The sequence below is a fragment of the Tachysurus vachellii genome, chromosome 21 (assembly GCF_030014155.1).
Source record: "Tachysurus vachellii isolate PV-2020 chromosome 21, HZAU_Pvac_v1, whole genome shotgun sequence".
Lineage (NCBI taxonomy): Eukaryota > Metazoa > Chordata > Actinopteri > Siluriformes > Bagridae > Tachysurus > Tachysurus vachellii.
Genome location: NC_083480.1, coordinates 7,872,520 through 7,888,109, shown reverse-complemented (window position 1 = coordinate 7,888,109; position 15,590 = coordinate 7,872,520). Strand labels below are relative to the sequence as shown.

Here is a 15,590-nt window from a genome sequence, read left to right as displayed (position 1 = left end):
GGTATAAACTTCAATTCCCCCTTTTTGGTCTCTAAACTATTCATGGTCTCATCACAGCTATATCTAAAGATGTTACTTCTCTCTTTAGAGATTGAAAGATTAGACCCTGTGACTCAAAGGCTTCAACTCAATATACTTTCTAATTCAGGAAAAGGTTAGAGACGTGCAAATTTTCATTTTCCTATGTAATTTATATATATATTTTTTTTAGATTTGCCTTTCAATTACGTTCCAGTTTAACTGACCAAGCTAACCACCCTGTAACACTAATTTGTGGCAGACATTAGTAATGATGGCTGGATAACAGGTATACAGAATATGGTCAATTTTGTGATTTTCTTTGCATGCATTTGCACATCCAACTCTATACTATTCCAGGTGATTATCTGATTATCTGGTTCTGATGGTTTACTGATGTTCATACTATCATAGTTATATACAGAACTAATATTTATAACCAAATATTGTCCTTTTATCCTGAGTTTTATTAATTGTAATAATATAATATTAAAACTTTTTCTATGCAAAGTTCATCATAATTACTTCATTACATTCAGCCACAGGAGCATCAGTGAGGTCAAGCTCCCATGTTGGGTAAAGTATTTTTTATCTCTTATTTTTTTTATCACTGTGGAATAACCACATATGGGTGTGGTTGGTGGTCAGGTGTCCACATACTCTTGGCCATATAGTGTACACTTTTGACTTGGGTCCTTTGGCATCCTATGTTAGATCTGTGGTATCTAATTTGGGCTTTAAATTGGATGTTGATCTTAAATTGGACAACCAAATCAGTGCAGTGGTGAAGTCCATCTTTTTTCACCTAAGGCACCTGGCAAAAATAAAACCTCTTGTGTCCAGGCAACAATTTGAGATGACAATCCATGCCTTTATTACATCTCGACTGGATTACTGTAACGCACTTTATATTGGTCTTAGCCAGTCTTCTCTGTCTCGCCTTCAATTAGTCCAAAATGCTGCTGCGTGTCTTTTGACTGGTTCAGGTAAGTATGACCATATAACACCAATTTTGGCCTCACTTCACTGGCTGCTGGTGTGTTATATGGTTAAGTAAAAAGTGTTTTTATTGCTTTTTTTAATCTTTAAATGGTCAGACCCCTGAACTGCTTCACCCCTACAGTCCTGAGTGTTCGCTTAGGTCAACTGATTAATTGCTTCTGGACGCCAGAAGGTCAAAGAGGAAGCTTAGAGGAGGCCGATCCTTCTCTGTCGCAGCTCCTGGGCAGTGGAACAACTCGCCTCTGTACACCAGACACGCACACACCGTTTCATTACATAAAAACCGGTTGAAAACGATTTTTCTTTTCCTAGGTTTTTATTTGATTCTGAATTATTGCTGTTATTTTATTTTGTTACTTTTGAATTATTTTATTTTATCATCTGTATTTTATGATGTACAATAGCTTTGGCTGTTTTAAAAGTACTTTATACATAAAATATTCTTTTATTATTATTATTATTATTATTATTATTATTATTACACGAATAACTACAAAAAAGTATATATAATTTCTTGTGTACTTGGAAGATTTTGTATATTCAATTATGCAGATTTTCCTCGACTGCGCAAACGCTGCGCAGGTTTAACGCCCGCGATGACGGACACGCGTACGAAAACAGTGCATACGTCATTTGACAGTTCGCGCAGATTCGGGAAGTAAAAGCGCCGTTGTGTTTGTGTTGTTTTTCTGTTCTTCCATAAACCACGTTACTGCGGTCCGAAATGGCGACGTTTATTTCTGTCCCGTTAAAGAAGTCTTCAGAAGTTGATCTGGTGAAACCTCTATCGAAATTCATCACGTCTGCGTATTCAGGGGAAGAGCAGACCGAGTATCTCCGCGCCGTGGACGAGTTAAACAAACTGCGCAAAAGTGCTCTGGGGAGGCCGCTGGACAAACACGAGAGCTCGCTGGAGATCCTGTTACGGTGAGTGCTGCTAATGCTAACGAGCTAATGTGCTAACTGCTCAGCTAAGTTCAGTATTTCCCCGTGTTTACTACACGCTAACTAACTGATCTCTTTATCTCTTCTGTGCTTAGCATCAATTACTGCTAGCTAAAGTAACAGCATCTAAACGAACGGGTGCTGACTAGCTTTTAGCCGTTAGCTGTTGAGTTTGTTAGCTTGGTCGGCTAGTAAATGGAAACTTCTAGTTCAGTTTGTTTATTTAAATCCACTGTAATTAACATTATTTTGTGTCTCGGGTTTATATTTTGTTACTCGTGTTGGGTGTCTAGTTAGTTAGTTAGTTAGTTAGCTAAACTAGCTTCGGAAGATAGTTAACGGCTGTTTATGCTAGCTTGCTAGTTAAGTTCTGTCTTGTGCACTGGGGTTAACTGCGGAATGGTTACAAGTCGATATGAGTCGTTATGTGCTTTATTTTAAATAGAGATCTTTATAATAGAGATTTTAAAGTGTATTCGGTTTTATTGTTAGAAAAATACATGTTGTTTGTTTGTGTTTGTGTGTGTGTGTGTGTGTGTGTGTGTTAAAAAGCCACACCTAAGGTAGTTAGCGAGTTAGCATCGAGGAGAAATATTTATTTATTTTATTTATTTTTTATCTTTTGGGTTTAACGTAATGTTGTTCTTATTTATATTCAAATAATTGACAGTTCCTTAATAGTTAACTATAACATTTTCCTCCTCGTTGTGATCATTTAAACGGTATCCTGAATATTAACACGTTTAAAAATGTATATTTTTAATATTTATTATCCTAATAATTTATATCTGAACGATTAATATCTGAAAGATTTGTTTATAATACTAACGGTATTATAAACGTAATATTTTAAGGCGTTTATATTTGACAGGCAAATAACATTTATTTTATTTATTTTAAGTGTGCTGAAGTTGAAACCTGTCTAAGTTGTCAAAGATTACTACCTATTATTATTATTATTATTATTATTATTATTATTATTATTAACTACAATATGGACGTCTAAAAGAACACACAGCTTTATCAACTTCCTGGTTTTCCATTACTCATTTTTTCGAGGCAGGCCCATGATGTCATTTTAAGCTATTAGTCTCGACTTATTCAGTGGGCATGAAGAAGATAAAATAGCCTGATTAGATTAGCTGTTTCTGTTCAGTTGTTTGAAGTGCTTGGTTTCAACACCTTTATTGAGAAAGGACTTAGCTGCAGAGCTTTAAGTCAAACTTGAAGTATGACAGTTTAGTAATTTGACTCTTGCTTCATGGAAGGAAAAGAGGAAATGAGATCCTAATTTGTTAAACAAAAAACAATGGTGCCGCTGAACGAGAGTAATTTTTTTTTTACTCTCTGTTTTTTACTGTCTGGGGATAAAGGAAAGATCTTTCTACCTCATTTGATTAAAAGATTCTGGCACAGGTATAATAAACAGTGTAATGTTATTCTGTACGTACAGTATGTGCAGTTATGTGACTTCCTATGGCCATGTTGCTGTGGAATACTGAATGCTGCAGTGACTCATCACAAATGTGTGTGTAATATACAATGCTCTACTTGTCTGACTCCGTTCCTGATCTTCAATGCACGTGTTAAATTTTTGTAGTTAAATCTTCTACAAACCATTACGGTTCCAAATCTTTTCTCCCATATGGAGAGTCAGTGAGCTGTGTGTCACACACAGACCCTGTTCTAGATGAAAATGAATAATGGGTGTATTAGCACCACATACACCCAAAGAAAAGTGTGTGTTGTTTTTATACTAGGAGGAGTTTCTTGGACACACCTTCAGGGGAAACCCCAGTCAGTGAGTTATGTAGGGATTCATCCATAACAGCAGATAGGCCACTTTAATCTTGTGAACAAGCTTGGCAACATGCCACATCAAAAGAGTCAGTGTACATCACAGTGTTTTTGTGCTAATGTGTGATAACCATTACGTCAGAGTTTTGAATGAAACACAGTCACATGAGACTGTGTCAGACTCTTGTGTGGATTATCACATTACAGTCATGCTTTTTTTCTGAATCCTCAGCGTGTAATTGAGAATTTTAAAAATTACTATATTGTTCTTATACTCTATATAAAACATTCTTTATACTGGTAAATGGGACAAGATCATGCTGCTGGTGTAAAATTCGCATAACCACATGCCATCAGGAGCAACAATAACATTTTGCAAAGTATATATTACCAAATTGGAGTATAATGGGTGTAGTTTTTTCTTATAATTTGTTTTTCTTATTGTAAATAATTATGTTCTTATGCTTTTTTTAGTTAACTGTATGATGATCTGCTAATTTTTTTTAAATGAACAACCACAAGAATGTGTTTTTTTTTCTCTTTCTCTTGGCTAAATATGAGTTCAAGTTGAAGGGAAAAAAACAATCCAATGAGCAATCTGTCCTTGCATAAAAGATTTGAGTTCAAACTCTAAAATACAGCTTTTGGCCTGGATTAAAAGTAGCTGCATTTACATAGATAATACAATTGGGAATAAATTATATAAAGCAGCTTACTTCTGTGATAGCTATGACAATGCATGTTTTCCATCATTAAGAAGAGTATTTATTGTTTGGATTTATTTACACATACCCCTCCTCATTTCTTAAATAATTAAAAAAATACACTTCCCCCCCCACAGGTACTATGATCAGCTATGTGCAGTTGAGCCTAAATTTCCTTTTCCTGAGGTAACTTTCATACATACAGTACATGCCCATGTGAATGCATGCGTGTTACAATTACACATACAGACACTGCATATGTGTGTGTGTATATGTATATGTGTGTGTGTATATATATAATATATATATATATATGTATATGTGTGTGTGTGTATGTATGTGTATATATATGTATATATATGTATGTATATGTATATGTATACATATATACATATATATGTATACATATGTGTGTGTGTCTGTGTGTGTATGTGTGTATATGTATAATATATATGTGTGTGTGTGTGTTTTTTTAGGATAGATGTATATATTAGATAGATAGACTTACATACATAGTGTAATTCTTTGTATTTTTTCCAGCTGTGTCTAACATTTACATGGAAAGATGCTTTTGATAAAGGATCTCTATTTGGAGGCTCAGTTAAACTTGGTAAGTCTCACTGTCTCATACAGGCTTAAATGCAGGAACCTCTTTGACATAAATGTAGATGTTTTTCATAGAACAAGTGCTGCCAGTGCAATTTTGACCTGTTTTGGTTGTGTTTTTTTTTTTTTTAGCATTGGCAAGTGTGGGCTATGAGAAAACATGTGTGTTATTTAACATTGGGGCCCTCGCCAGTCAGATCGCATCCGAGCAGAACCTGGACAATGATGAGGGACTGAAAACTGCTGCCAAGTTCTACCAGGTGAGAGTTTCAGTTTACACAAACAAGCCAGTAGATTATCCATTTCTTGAATAATTCAAGTGAACAATACAGAAGACCTCTGTATCTGTAACACTGTTACCTCTGTTTTTAGTTGGCATCTGGTGCATTTGCACACATAAAGGACACAGTGCTGTCTGCTCTCAATCGGGAGCCGACTATGGATATTTCTCCAGAGACAGTGGGAACACTCAGTCAAATCATGATCAGCCAAGCACAAGAGGTTTTCGTCATCAAAGCTACCGCTGGTGTGTAACTGAAATGTAACCTCTCAGTATGGGAAACGTATCTCATTTGTTCATTTTATTATTCATTTATTAATTATTATTGTGCTATTATGCTTAGAATTCTGTATTTCTGTATAGTAAACCAGGATTATATAAAATTATTATTTGACTGAAAATGACTGCTACGTATTGTTTTATGAATTGCTCAACAGCACTGACACCTATAATTTATTCTATATATTTTTTCTGTAGTAAACAGTAAAGCTGCTAACAAAGACTAAGCATGTTGGTTCTTAGTGGGCATAAACTTTGTGTCTCTTGTAAAGATGCTCTGGCAGTTGATATAGAATACAGTTTAACTCATTTTAAGACTTGACAAAGTCTTCAAAAAACTGAAAAGCTAAAGATGAATTAAAATTAAAAGATTAGTGATCCAGTTTTCTTGTTTCTAAAGAAATAGTAATAAAAGTAATAGTTCAGAAAGTAGATTTTACAAATGGTCAGGACAAATCTGTCCAGAGGCAAATCAAGCATTTGCAAATGTAATCTTTGTTTCACAGACAAATGTCATATTTATGAAAAGTGAAGATACTATTAATCAGTATAATAAATGTTTATATCAACTTTGTCCTACATTGTGCTTTAAAACCGAACTTGTTCTAACCTATAGAATACATGAATTTGGGGAAATAAAATAATGAACTTTGCACTAATCTGTAGGTTTTGTAAGTTCTGTAATTTTTTTCACCTCTTTGATTTGCTTTACAGACAAGATGAAAGATGGCATCATTGCTAAGGTAGCCAATCAGACGGCAGATTTCTATGGTGATGCTTTCAAGCAGTGCCAGTACAAAGAGAACCTACCCAAGGTATGCACAAAAGCAGATCTATCTGCTACTAGAGAGACATCAAGTAGGGGTTATGGTGAACACAATATGTTAAGACCGACACAATGCATGCAGACACAGTGGGTGCATGTCTCTAATGGCCATTAGTTCATTTTCTTAGACACACCCATAAACACTTTTAAGAATTTCAGTTTCTGCCTTTGTCTTTCCTCCCACTGATCTGTGAGTGTGAACGCTGCATGAGCGTTGTGTGAAGGTTTGGTTGATGTTTGCTGAAGCGTGCTGATTTGCTGTTCTGTTCTCTCTTTCTGCGCCCTGTGCTGTGTGTCTGTGCTCCTTTGTGGATGCTCGTGGTGTTTGTTCGTGGTTGCTGTGGTGTTTGTGGTTGCCTTTCCCTGGTCAGTATTTTTATTTCCAGGAAGTGCTTCCAGTTTTGGCTGCCAAGCACTGCATGATGCAAGCCACTGCAGAGCTCCATCAGTCAGCTATGGCCAAACAGAAGAAACATTTTGGAGAGGAGATTGCACGTCTTCAGGTGGGTGCTGTGTTGGTAATATAAATGATTTGACTGCTCCATGGGAATCCTAATCAAAATATACCATATATCCTGAGTTTGAATTTGGCTTAATTTGTTTATCTGTAATGTTTGTTTTTTTGTGCAGCATGCTTCAGAGCTGGTTAAAACTATAGCCTCACGCTACGATGAGTATGTGAACGTTAAGGATCTCTCTGATAAGATCAGCCGTGCTCTCACAGCTGCTAAGAAAGACAATGACTTTATCTACCATGATCGTGTACCTGAAGTGAAAGACCTGGAGCATATTGGCAAGGCAACCCTTGTCAAGGCAACTGCCATTCAAGTACCACTCAGCCAGAAGTTCTCAGGTGACTGACCAGTTCCTAACATGTTCCTAACTCTACATCTCACACTATTAAGAAGCAAACTGTGCAAATATGTAAGCTTGCATGCAGCATCAAATATTTCTGCAAAATTGGCCAATAAGCAGTCAAGAAGCAAACCTATACTTTTGCTTTTGTTACCCAATGGTTGCCCATTCAAAAAGGCCCAACGATTGCAGTTTCATATCTAACTGATTATATAATCTAAGATTTTTTTGTATGTATGTATGATGTGAAATTATACTGTGCATTGTATACAATTTGTGCTACCATTTTTCATCAGCAAGTCAATGTGGGAATCAGAATCAGGTTTATTGGCCAAGTGCATTGACACACACAAGGAATTTGGTTCCAGCTGTTTGACTCTCAAAAGTACAGACATAAATAACACTATACTATACAAACTTTACAAGACAATGCAGACGATGAGAAACAATATAGACAGAATGAGTATTAAATATGAATATAGAATTAATAAAATATATAAAATATGAATACAGAATATATCACTGATCAGTTATGTACATAAAGTGTGGGAGTGCAAATAACAGTATTGTGCAATATTATGCTCTTGTGCATTATACAGAAGCAGTAGTGTGTGTAATATATACGGATGATGTGATGACTGATAGTTCTGATAATGCAGTACTTATAGATATGAAGCAGGGAATATAATTATGGTGAGTTGTTAATCAGGGTGATTGTCTGGGGAAAGAAACCTTTCCTCTGTCTGGCAGTTTTAGTAAGCAAAGTTCTGTAGCACCTGCCAGAAGGGAGAAGCTGAAAGAGGTGGTGTCCAGGGTGTGAAGGGTCAGTAGTGATTTTTTTTAATCGTGTCGGTTTCTGCACTCCCACAAAATATAAACTAACAATGACGTAACTGACTTGCCTTTATTTTTTCTAGTAATTATTAAAGAAAAGTGTTTCATTTTTTTAACTCTGTCTTGACGGTTAAAATGTTTAAAGTCCTTTATTTGTTATTCACTGAAATATGCTGGAGTTAATTAAAATTGTTCATGTCTGATTTTATTTGTCCAGATATTTTTGAGAAGATGGTGCCTATGTTAGTGCAGCAGTCTTTGAGCATATCCAATTCCAGAAAGGGTGAGCTGGTCAACAGACTTGTGGGCAGTCTGCGGGAGGCGACCAACCTCTGTAATGGGTGAGTCTGGAAGACTTGCCTTTGGTTTGTTTTTGTTTTTTGTTTTTTTTTATAATTTAATGTGTACAACATGCAGCTGAACACCAATGTTATTTTTTCACTGAACTGAGTTATCTCTCTGTCTCATTCTATCACACTCTCCCTCTCTCTCCATCTCTCTCTCTCTATCCCTCTCCCACACACTCTCCCTCTCTCACACTCTCCATCTCTCTCTCTCCATCTCTCTCTCTCTCTCTCTCTCTCTCTCACTGTAATTTCTGATTTTGTACAACAGCAGTATGCTATCCGCACTGTATATACTGTGTTATGAATCAGCTAACCATGGTATATCTGTTAACAAGTTGAGAATAATTATATTGATCACAAACACTGATGTAAATATAAAAACTGGAGTGATTTTCGGAATTGTTTGATTATTATTTGATTGAAGTAGCTGTGTTTGATTTGTCAGGGTGTTGGCTTCACTTAACCTGCCAGCAGCGCTAGAGGATCTCTCCGGAGATTCAGTCCCCCAGTCCATCCTGGAGAAGAGTCGTGCTGTGATCCAACAGGGAGGCCTGAACAGCATTGAACAGCTGATCAAAGATCTGCCTGAACTGCTACTGAGAAACCGAGAAATACTGGATGAGGTTGGTTTCTCTCACACTCTCTTTCTATTCCTCCTTCTAAATTTTCATATTGTTGTTATGAGTTGTGTGTATGAGACATGTCCAAAATGATCAGTTCATAGTCGTATACTATTTTTTATTTTTTCAACTTTTGTTCTTCTAGTCTCTTAAGATTTTGAATGATGAAGAGACAACTGACAATGAGCTCAGAGCTAAATTCAGCCAACGGTGGAACAGAACTCCATCTGGAGACCTATACAAATCCCTCAGAGCAGGTAGACACACAAGCAGGAAGCTTACTGTAGACATGTATACACATGAGAAGACCGAATATCTGGTATTCCACATATATTGACATATAAATTGGCATTGTTGTGTAAGTGCTACTGTGTGTCTGTGATTGTAGAGGGTGGAAATTTCCGAAACATCTTGGATAAGGCTGTGCATGCTGACCAGGTCGTAAAGGAGCGCTATAACACTCACTGTGAGATGATCGCACTGCTCTGCAAGCCAGAGGACCAGTTGTGCACTGCCATTCCTTCAGCCAACCCTGCTAAAACTCTTCAGGGCAGTGAGGTAAAAGGCAAAAGGTTGAGAGATGCTAATAAATTAAGGCCAACGTTTCACTTTACAGTAAGCATTGGATGTGGCTTGATGATATTCACACACAGGAATGCATTCTATACTGTTTAGGTGGTAAACGTATTGAAGGCTCAGTTGGTCCAGCTTGATGAGATTAAACGTGATCGTGAGGTTCTGGAGGGAGAGATAAAGGCTGTGACCTTTGACATGACCACAAAGTTCCTGACTGCCTTGGTTCAGGATGGAGCCATTAATGAGGAGGCCCTTTCCACTGGAGAACTGGACACTCGCTATGGCGCATACACACAGCGTGTTCAGCAGAACCTCCGCTCCCAGGAGGAAATACTGGCCCAAGTACAGGTATAGGTTTTAGCAAGAATCTGGACCCAAAAAGAACTTTTTGTCTGTGTACTTTGTAAATTTATGGGATTGTTTGTTTTTTTTTCTCCTGTACTTCTTTGTGCATTAGTTGACTAGTAGTTGTAACTGAGCTTTCGTTTGATCTTTTTAGACATCTCATCAGGAGTTTGCAGCACTCAAGCAGTCTAACGCTGAAGCAAGCCACAGGGAGGAAGTGCTAAAAAAACTAGCCTCAGCTCATGATAGCTACATTGAGATCAGCTCCAATCTCAAAGAGGGCACTAGGGTAACGCAAACATGCAAAGTTTTTCTCATGACACAGTAAACATACACATCGCACTGTAACTGAGTTTTATTTAACTACTAGGCGAGGAGGAAATTGACATTAATTTTAATTAAGCAAATCATTTTTCCATTAGTATCCCTAGCCTATGAATTTACTTTAAGTGATAACTGAAATCTCTTGCTGTTATTTTTAAGTCAAGTAATCATCTTCTTCGTCTTCTTCTTCTTCTTCTTCTTCTTCCAGTTCTACAATGATTTAACAGAAATCCTGCTGAAGTTCCAAAATAAGTGCAGTGACATTGTTTTTGCCCGCAAGACTGAGCGGGAAGAGCTTCTCAAGTAAGTGCCCTTGTGTGTGTGCAAGATCATTCAACCAGGGTTAAAGATATTGCAGATATGCTTTGAAAATGTAATTCTGTCCATTGCCCTTAAATAGATGAATAAAATCCTGAATTTGCAAGCAAAGTACAAAAAGGTACATTTAGCTATTCTCCTGTGTGCAAAATGTATATTGTCGCTGTCAGCCGCAATCCTCATATCTCCAAATCCATTATTTTTCAGGAAATTAAAAAAACGCCGTACCTTATCTGCAGTGCACAGGGTTTAGTCCGCGTTGCAGTGGATTGTCTTGCGCTAAATTCCTGTCCTCAGACGAGCACCAGAACTAGCGGGGGTCAAGATTTTTTTTTTTCTTTGAGCCCAGTGTTTTGAAGACATTTACCTCAGAAGACGTGTTGATTCGTTGCGAATCTTATTAAGGAGAAATATGCCGTGAAGCTCTCCCGCGGAGTGAGGAAGAGGTGGACAGTTGAAGTGTCCAATAGAGTTAAGAGATTTGCGCTCAAGCTATTTTCAAGACTTTAGATTGGTTAATAACTTGTAAAAATAACAGACCCACGTGGGGACTGACCAATAGCATCGATATGTGAAAAAATATGAAATTGACAAAATTTGGACATACGAGGTTTCCGCCCGACAGCGACGATATATAGGATGAAGTTAGAACTTTGAACCTTTTGTGCACTTACTGAACTGAGACACTTAAAGAGAAAAAGCCAACAGGCATGCCAAACCTATTTTTACTTCACTAAATTACTGCTCAAACGGCTAACAGGGAATTTAGCTAAGCAAAGGTTTGAAAGTTTTTTGCATTTGATTAAATAAAGTGTTTCACCTGCATTAATGTTTTACTGACAGGGATTTGCAGCAGAGTATTGCTCGTGAACCAAGTGCGCCTTCCTTTAACGTCCCAGCTTACCAGTCCAATAACCCGGCCCCTGCTGCAGGAGGCCCCACTCCTGCTCCCCGGACCGTGTTTGTAAGTTTCCGGTTCAATCAGATGATCAGTCAAATCATTTTTTTCTGGTTATGATATGACTGACTGTTTCTGATGTGTATTACAGCCAGTGCAGCCTCAGGCTAAACCTCAGCCTCCAGCAAGACCTCCACCACCCACCTTTAATGCTCAGGCTACCAGTAGCACCAGCTCAGAGCCTCAGAGCCAAGCTCCGCCTTCTGTCAGCTCCAATCCTCCACCTGTGGCACCACCTTCTGCACCATCACAGGCTCAAGGACCACCCTACCCCACTTATCAGGGCTATCCAGGGTATATATACATATATTCTCACTAACATAAGTCTCGTATCCCAGAACTGTTACAAATGCCCTGATTTATGAATAGTTACCTCCATTCTTATTGCTGATTCTATTTTGGTGTTTGAGACTATTTTTATACACATATTGCATATTTTTATGTCTACAGTGTAAAAAGAAAGAAAAGGAAAAATAAAAACTGGTTCAGGGAGAGTATTATATAAATGATCACGTGGTCTCCAGAACGTTTCCTGGAATTGAGTTAACTTGTCTTAAATGTGCAAGTGTAATTTAAATTAAAAACTAAGCAACTAGATAATTGCATTATAATGACAAATAAAATACTTATATAAGTAGCAGCTATATCAAACAGTCATAACGTGCAGGGTTACTTTTAACCATTCTTAGTAAGACTTGAATAATATGTGATACTATACATAAAACCTCCAATGATTCTTTTTTCTTTCTTTAGGTTTTATCAAATGCCGCTAGCATATAACCAGTATGGATATGGGTATGGCGTGCCCTACATGCCCTTTCAAGCTCAGGGACAGGCTGCGTACCCTGGAGGTCCTCCTGTCCAACAGCCTTACCAGTATCCTCAACAGCCAACCCAGCATCAACCCTACTACCCTCAGCAGTAGGCAACATTCACCCTGGGCCCACTGTGCCATGCTACCCTTGATATACTAGTACTCCTTCCTCTTACACTTAATCTATAACTCTTCACTCCTGTTCTCTGTCTCTAACACCTGACTTCCTCTGGGCAGAGATTAGAACACTAGAAGGACCAATGGGATTTGCCCTGAAAACGCATGCCCACTCTCTTTTAGGCTTCAGAGGGATGCTGTGCTCTGCTTGAGAGCTTTCTGATTTTCCCAGTCATACACAAAGTCAAGCTGCTGGCTGTCTGCCTGCTGCTGTGTATTCCTTATTTTTGTAACAAATATTCAATAGAAATACAGGAGTTATGTAGACATTTTCGTACCAAGATGATAAAGATAATCATTAGGGGAAGAAATAATATTAGTGTAATTCTACTCTCTGTTTGTCACAATCAGCACTTTGGGATTGGAACAGTTTAATTAAACAGTGAATAACACCTAACATGTATCTGTCATTGGGAAAAAAAAATACTTTTTGTTTCTCTTTTGTTCTTGTGTAATTAAAGTCTGACTGATATTAAAATTACGTTTACTTTCTTTCTCTGTGGAAGTTTAATTCTGGAAAAGCAATATTTGTTGTTGTTTTTTCTCTGCACTATTATATTGAAGTTGTATGTATTGGATTACAGCAACACTGGAATAAGGCTGCTTTTCACAGAGTGGGTTTAAAATACATGTACATATCTTTTTGTCCCTTTTTAGTACATTAACTTACAGAAGGATAAAGATAGGAGGTAGCAGTAGCAAAGTTTTGTTTGAGATATTCATTTTGAAATGATTCGTGCATTATACAGCATTCTGTAGTTTAGTTCGGAATTAAATATGGAAGTCCATTTAAAGGTGTTCATCTAACATGTTAGTAAATTATCTGCTCAAGGGAAAATGTCTAGTCTGACCCCATTCTAAATATCCCCTTAAGAACTGTGAAGCGTTTTTTAAGTTTGCACTTTGGTGATGTAGCTAAGGTGCATGAGGTGTGCATGTCCTCAATGGCACAAGTATGCCAAAGCAAACATTTGTGACAAATGTAAAGACTTCATCACATTCCACAGTGTGACTGTCATCATTTATTTGATCGTTGGAGATGATCTGTGATATTGACATTGAACATCATTCATTGTTTTATGTAAAAAAAAAAAAAAAAAAGTCTAGTCACTTGTCATTCCCTTCACCTTAATAGAACCTTCACAACTTCACACCATTGAATCCACACGATCCACCATGTGAAGTTCATTACCCCCATTTCACAGGATGTGTAGCTAGAGAAACATATGTAATTGATTTTACTTTAAAAAAAAAAAAGTCAGTTATGTTGCTGTTTGTTGATGATAATTTGTAATCCAAATTCTGCCTAATGATGCATTGCTGGATGTAAGCTTTCGAAAATCCTTCTCTTCCACCAATTGAGCCAGCCACTAATAACTCTTTTTTTTTTTTTTTTTTTTTGCCTCAGGAGATCGTTTAAATGTAAAATTCCAAATGTAATATGTAAAAAGAGAATGTAAATTGATTTCTAAAATAAAGAAACTAGTAGGTGCACTGCAAGAGAATGGTCCTCACTCACTTTCAGTAACTTTCTCCTGAGCAGGGTTGTGGAGGATCTGGTGCCTTGGGATCCCACGAACACACCATGGATGACACACCAGTCTATTTCAGATTACTTTTTTCCTTCCTTTTATTTTATGTTTTTTTTTTCCATTTCATTTATGCAACCATCAATACCATACATAAGCACATACAGAAGAGATAGAGGAGGGGTGAAAAACCGGAACAAACAAAATATTCTTTAAGGCTGATATAACTGATATAGCTGATATACTTCAGCTATAACTGATTTTAAGGCGAATCACTGTTTTTGAAACATGACATTATCTGCATTATTTAGAATATAGCCAGGCTCTTCTATATTTGTGGAGCTTTCCATTGACAATTCAGTTGTAGTTCTCATATTGTCAGCAACTTCCATGCATGTCTGTTTGGGTGCCTTCCTGTATTGAACATCAAGGCACCGGTTTATTTCCTGGTGACAAGGCTACTGACAGGACTCTGTATCAGTTACCAAAAGAGAAATAAATGCACAGGTGTTTAAATGAGCTGTCTTTCTCCATCATGCTTTCTGCTTACTGTAACTACTAGAGCTGGAATTCTCCATGGATCTGCTGAGAGCTTTACTGAGGGATGCAGTGTGTGTGTGTGTCTGTATGTTTAAGCATGAAAGAATGAGAGAGATGCAGGTGCAGTATTTATCTTTATCCAGTGTGACCTTTTTACCTTTTAGAAACCATGATATCTCTTAGATGACTCACCAATACATTATATAGGAAAGTATCACCAGAGAGGTCCATACTCTCCAGCTGGGTGTGTGTGTGTGTGGGTGGGTGTGTGTGGTTAAATAACAACAATCCTTTCTTGGCTCAAGGTCTCAAATGAGGCATGTAGTATAAAAATCTGACAGACAAGACTGGGTGTGTGTGTATGTATGTACACATTGGGCAAGTGCTAGTCTGAACATTTTATTCTCAGGAGGATGCCAGCTCAGCTCAGGGGTCATTTACAGTAAATGCAGCCAACAGTATTTTAATGTTTTGGCCATGTGTCAGCAGTCGTACATTTTAAACAGCTTGATTTTATAAAAAGGAAAAGTATTTGAAAAGTATCTCTTAGGTAATATTTATATAATTATTTCTTAACTATATAATACTTTTAAATGTAGACATGGTACTGATATTTAATTGACCCCAGTGGTTTCTTTATTCTAGACCTCTGTTTCTATATTTTCCTGCCTTTAAATATATAATGCCCACAAAGCCCTTCCATTTCATTTGACTTCAATATAGATCAAATAGATATTTGTTTTAAGGTTTTGACAGTCAGTCAATTCTTCATGCAAAATGATGCCTTTCTTATTAGTTCCTATATGTACTGTTGTAGTTGCTAAATAATTAGGAAACCTAAATGGTTTATTAATCAGCTATTTAGAGGTTTTCTTTCTTTATTTCTTTCTTTATTT

At 37.1% G+C, this 15,590-nt stretch overlaps 1 protein-coding gene across 2 annotated transcripts; it reads left to right on the top strand.

Moving 5' to 3' along the window:
* The first annotated feature begins 1,644 nt into the window (after positions 1-1,644).
* On the top strand, positions 1,645-13,117 carry pdcd6ip (programmed cell death 6 interacting protein). 2 transcript variants are annotated; one of them, XM_060896814.1, is made up of 18 exons: positions 1,645-1,947; positions 4,604-4,652; positions 5,007-5,076; positions 5,205-5,332; positions 5,445-5,598; positions 6,346-6,446; positions 6,844-6,960; positions 7,088-7,310; positions 8,364-8,487; positions 8,939-9,116; positions 9,259-9,370; positions 9,502-9,671; positions 9,789-10,037; positions 10,189-10,323; positions 10,567-10,661; positions 11,520-11,640; positions 11,726-11,928; positions 12,388-13,117. In XM_060896814.1, exons 1-18 carry the CDS (start codon positions 1,745-1,747, stop codon positions 12,557-12,559), a joined length of 2,604 nt encoding a protein of 867 aa, XP_060752797.1. In that variant the 5' UTR covers positions 1,645-1,744; the 3' UTR covers positions 12,560-13,117. The 2 variants fall into 2 exon arrangements, with proteins under 2 accessions (XP_060752797.1, XP_060752796.1); XM_060896813.1 differs by having other exon boundaries at positions 6,829-6,960.
* The last annotated feature ends 2,473 nt before the right edge of the window (positions 13,118-15,590 follow it).

What these genes read in the sequence shown, in the direction of transcription:
- pdcd6ip (XM_060896813.1), top strand. Translation starts at nt 1,745, where the DNA reads ATGGCGACGTTTATTTCTGTCCCGTTAAAGAAGTCTTCAGAAGTTGAT. An exon ending in AGGAGATTGCACGTCTTCAG is followed by an intron (nt 6,961 to 7,087) that starts GTGGGTGCTGTG and finishes TTTTTTGTGCAG; the next exon opens with CATGCTTCAGAGCTGGTTAA. An exon ending in GCGACCAACCTCTGTAATGG is followed by an intron (nt 8,488 to 8,938) that starts GTGAGTCTGGAA and finishes TTGATTTGTCAG; the next exon opens with GGTGTTGGCTTCACTTAACC.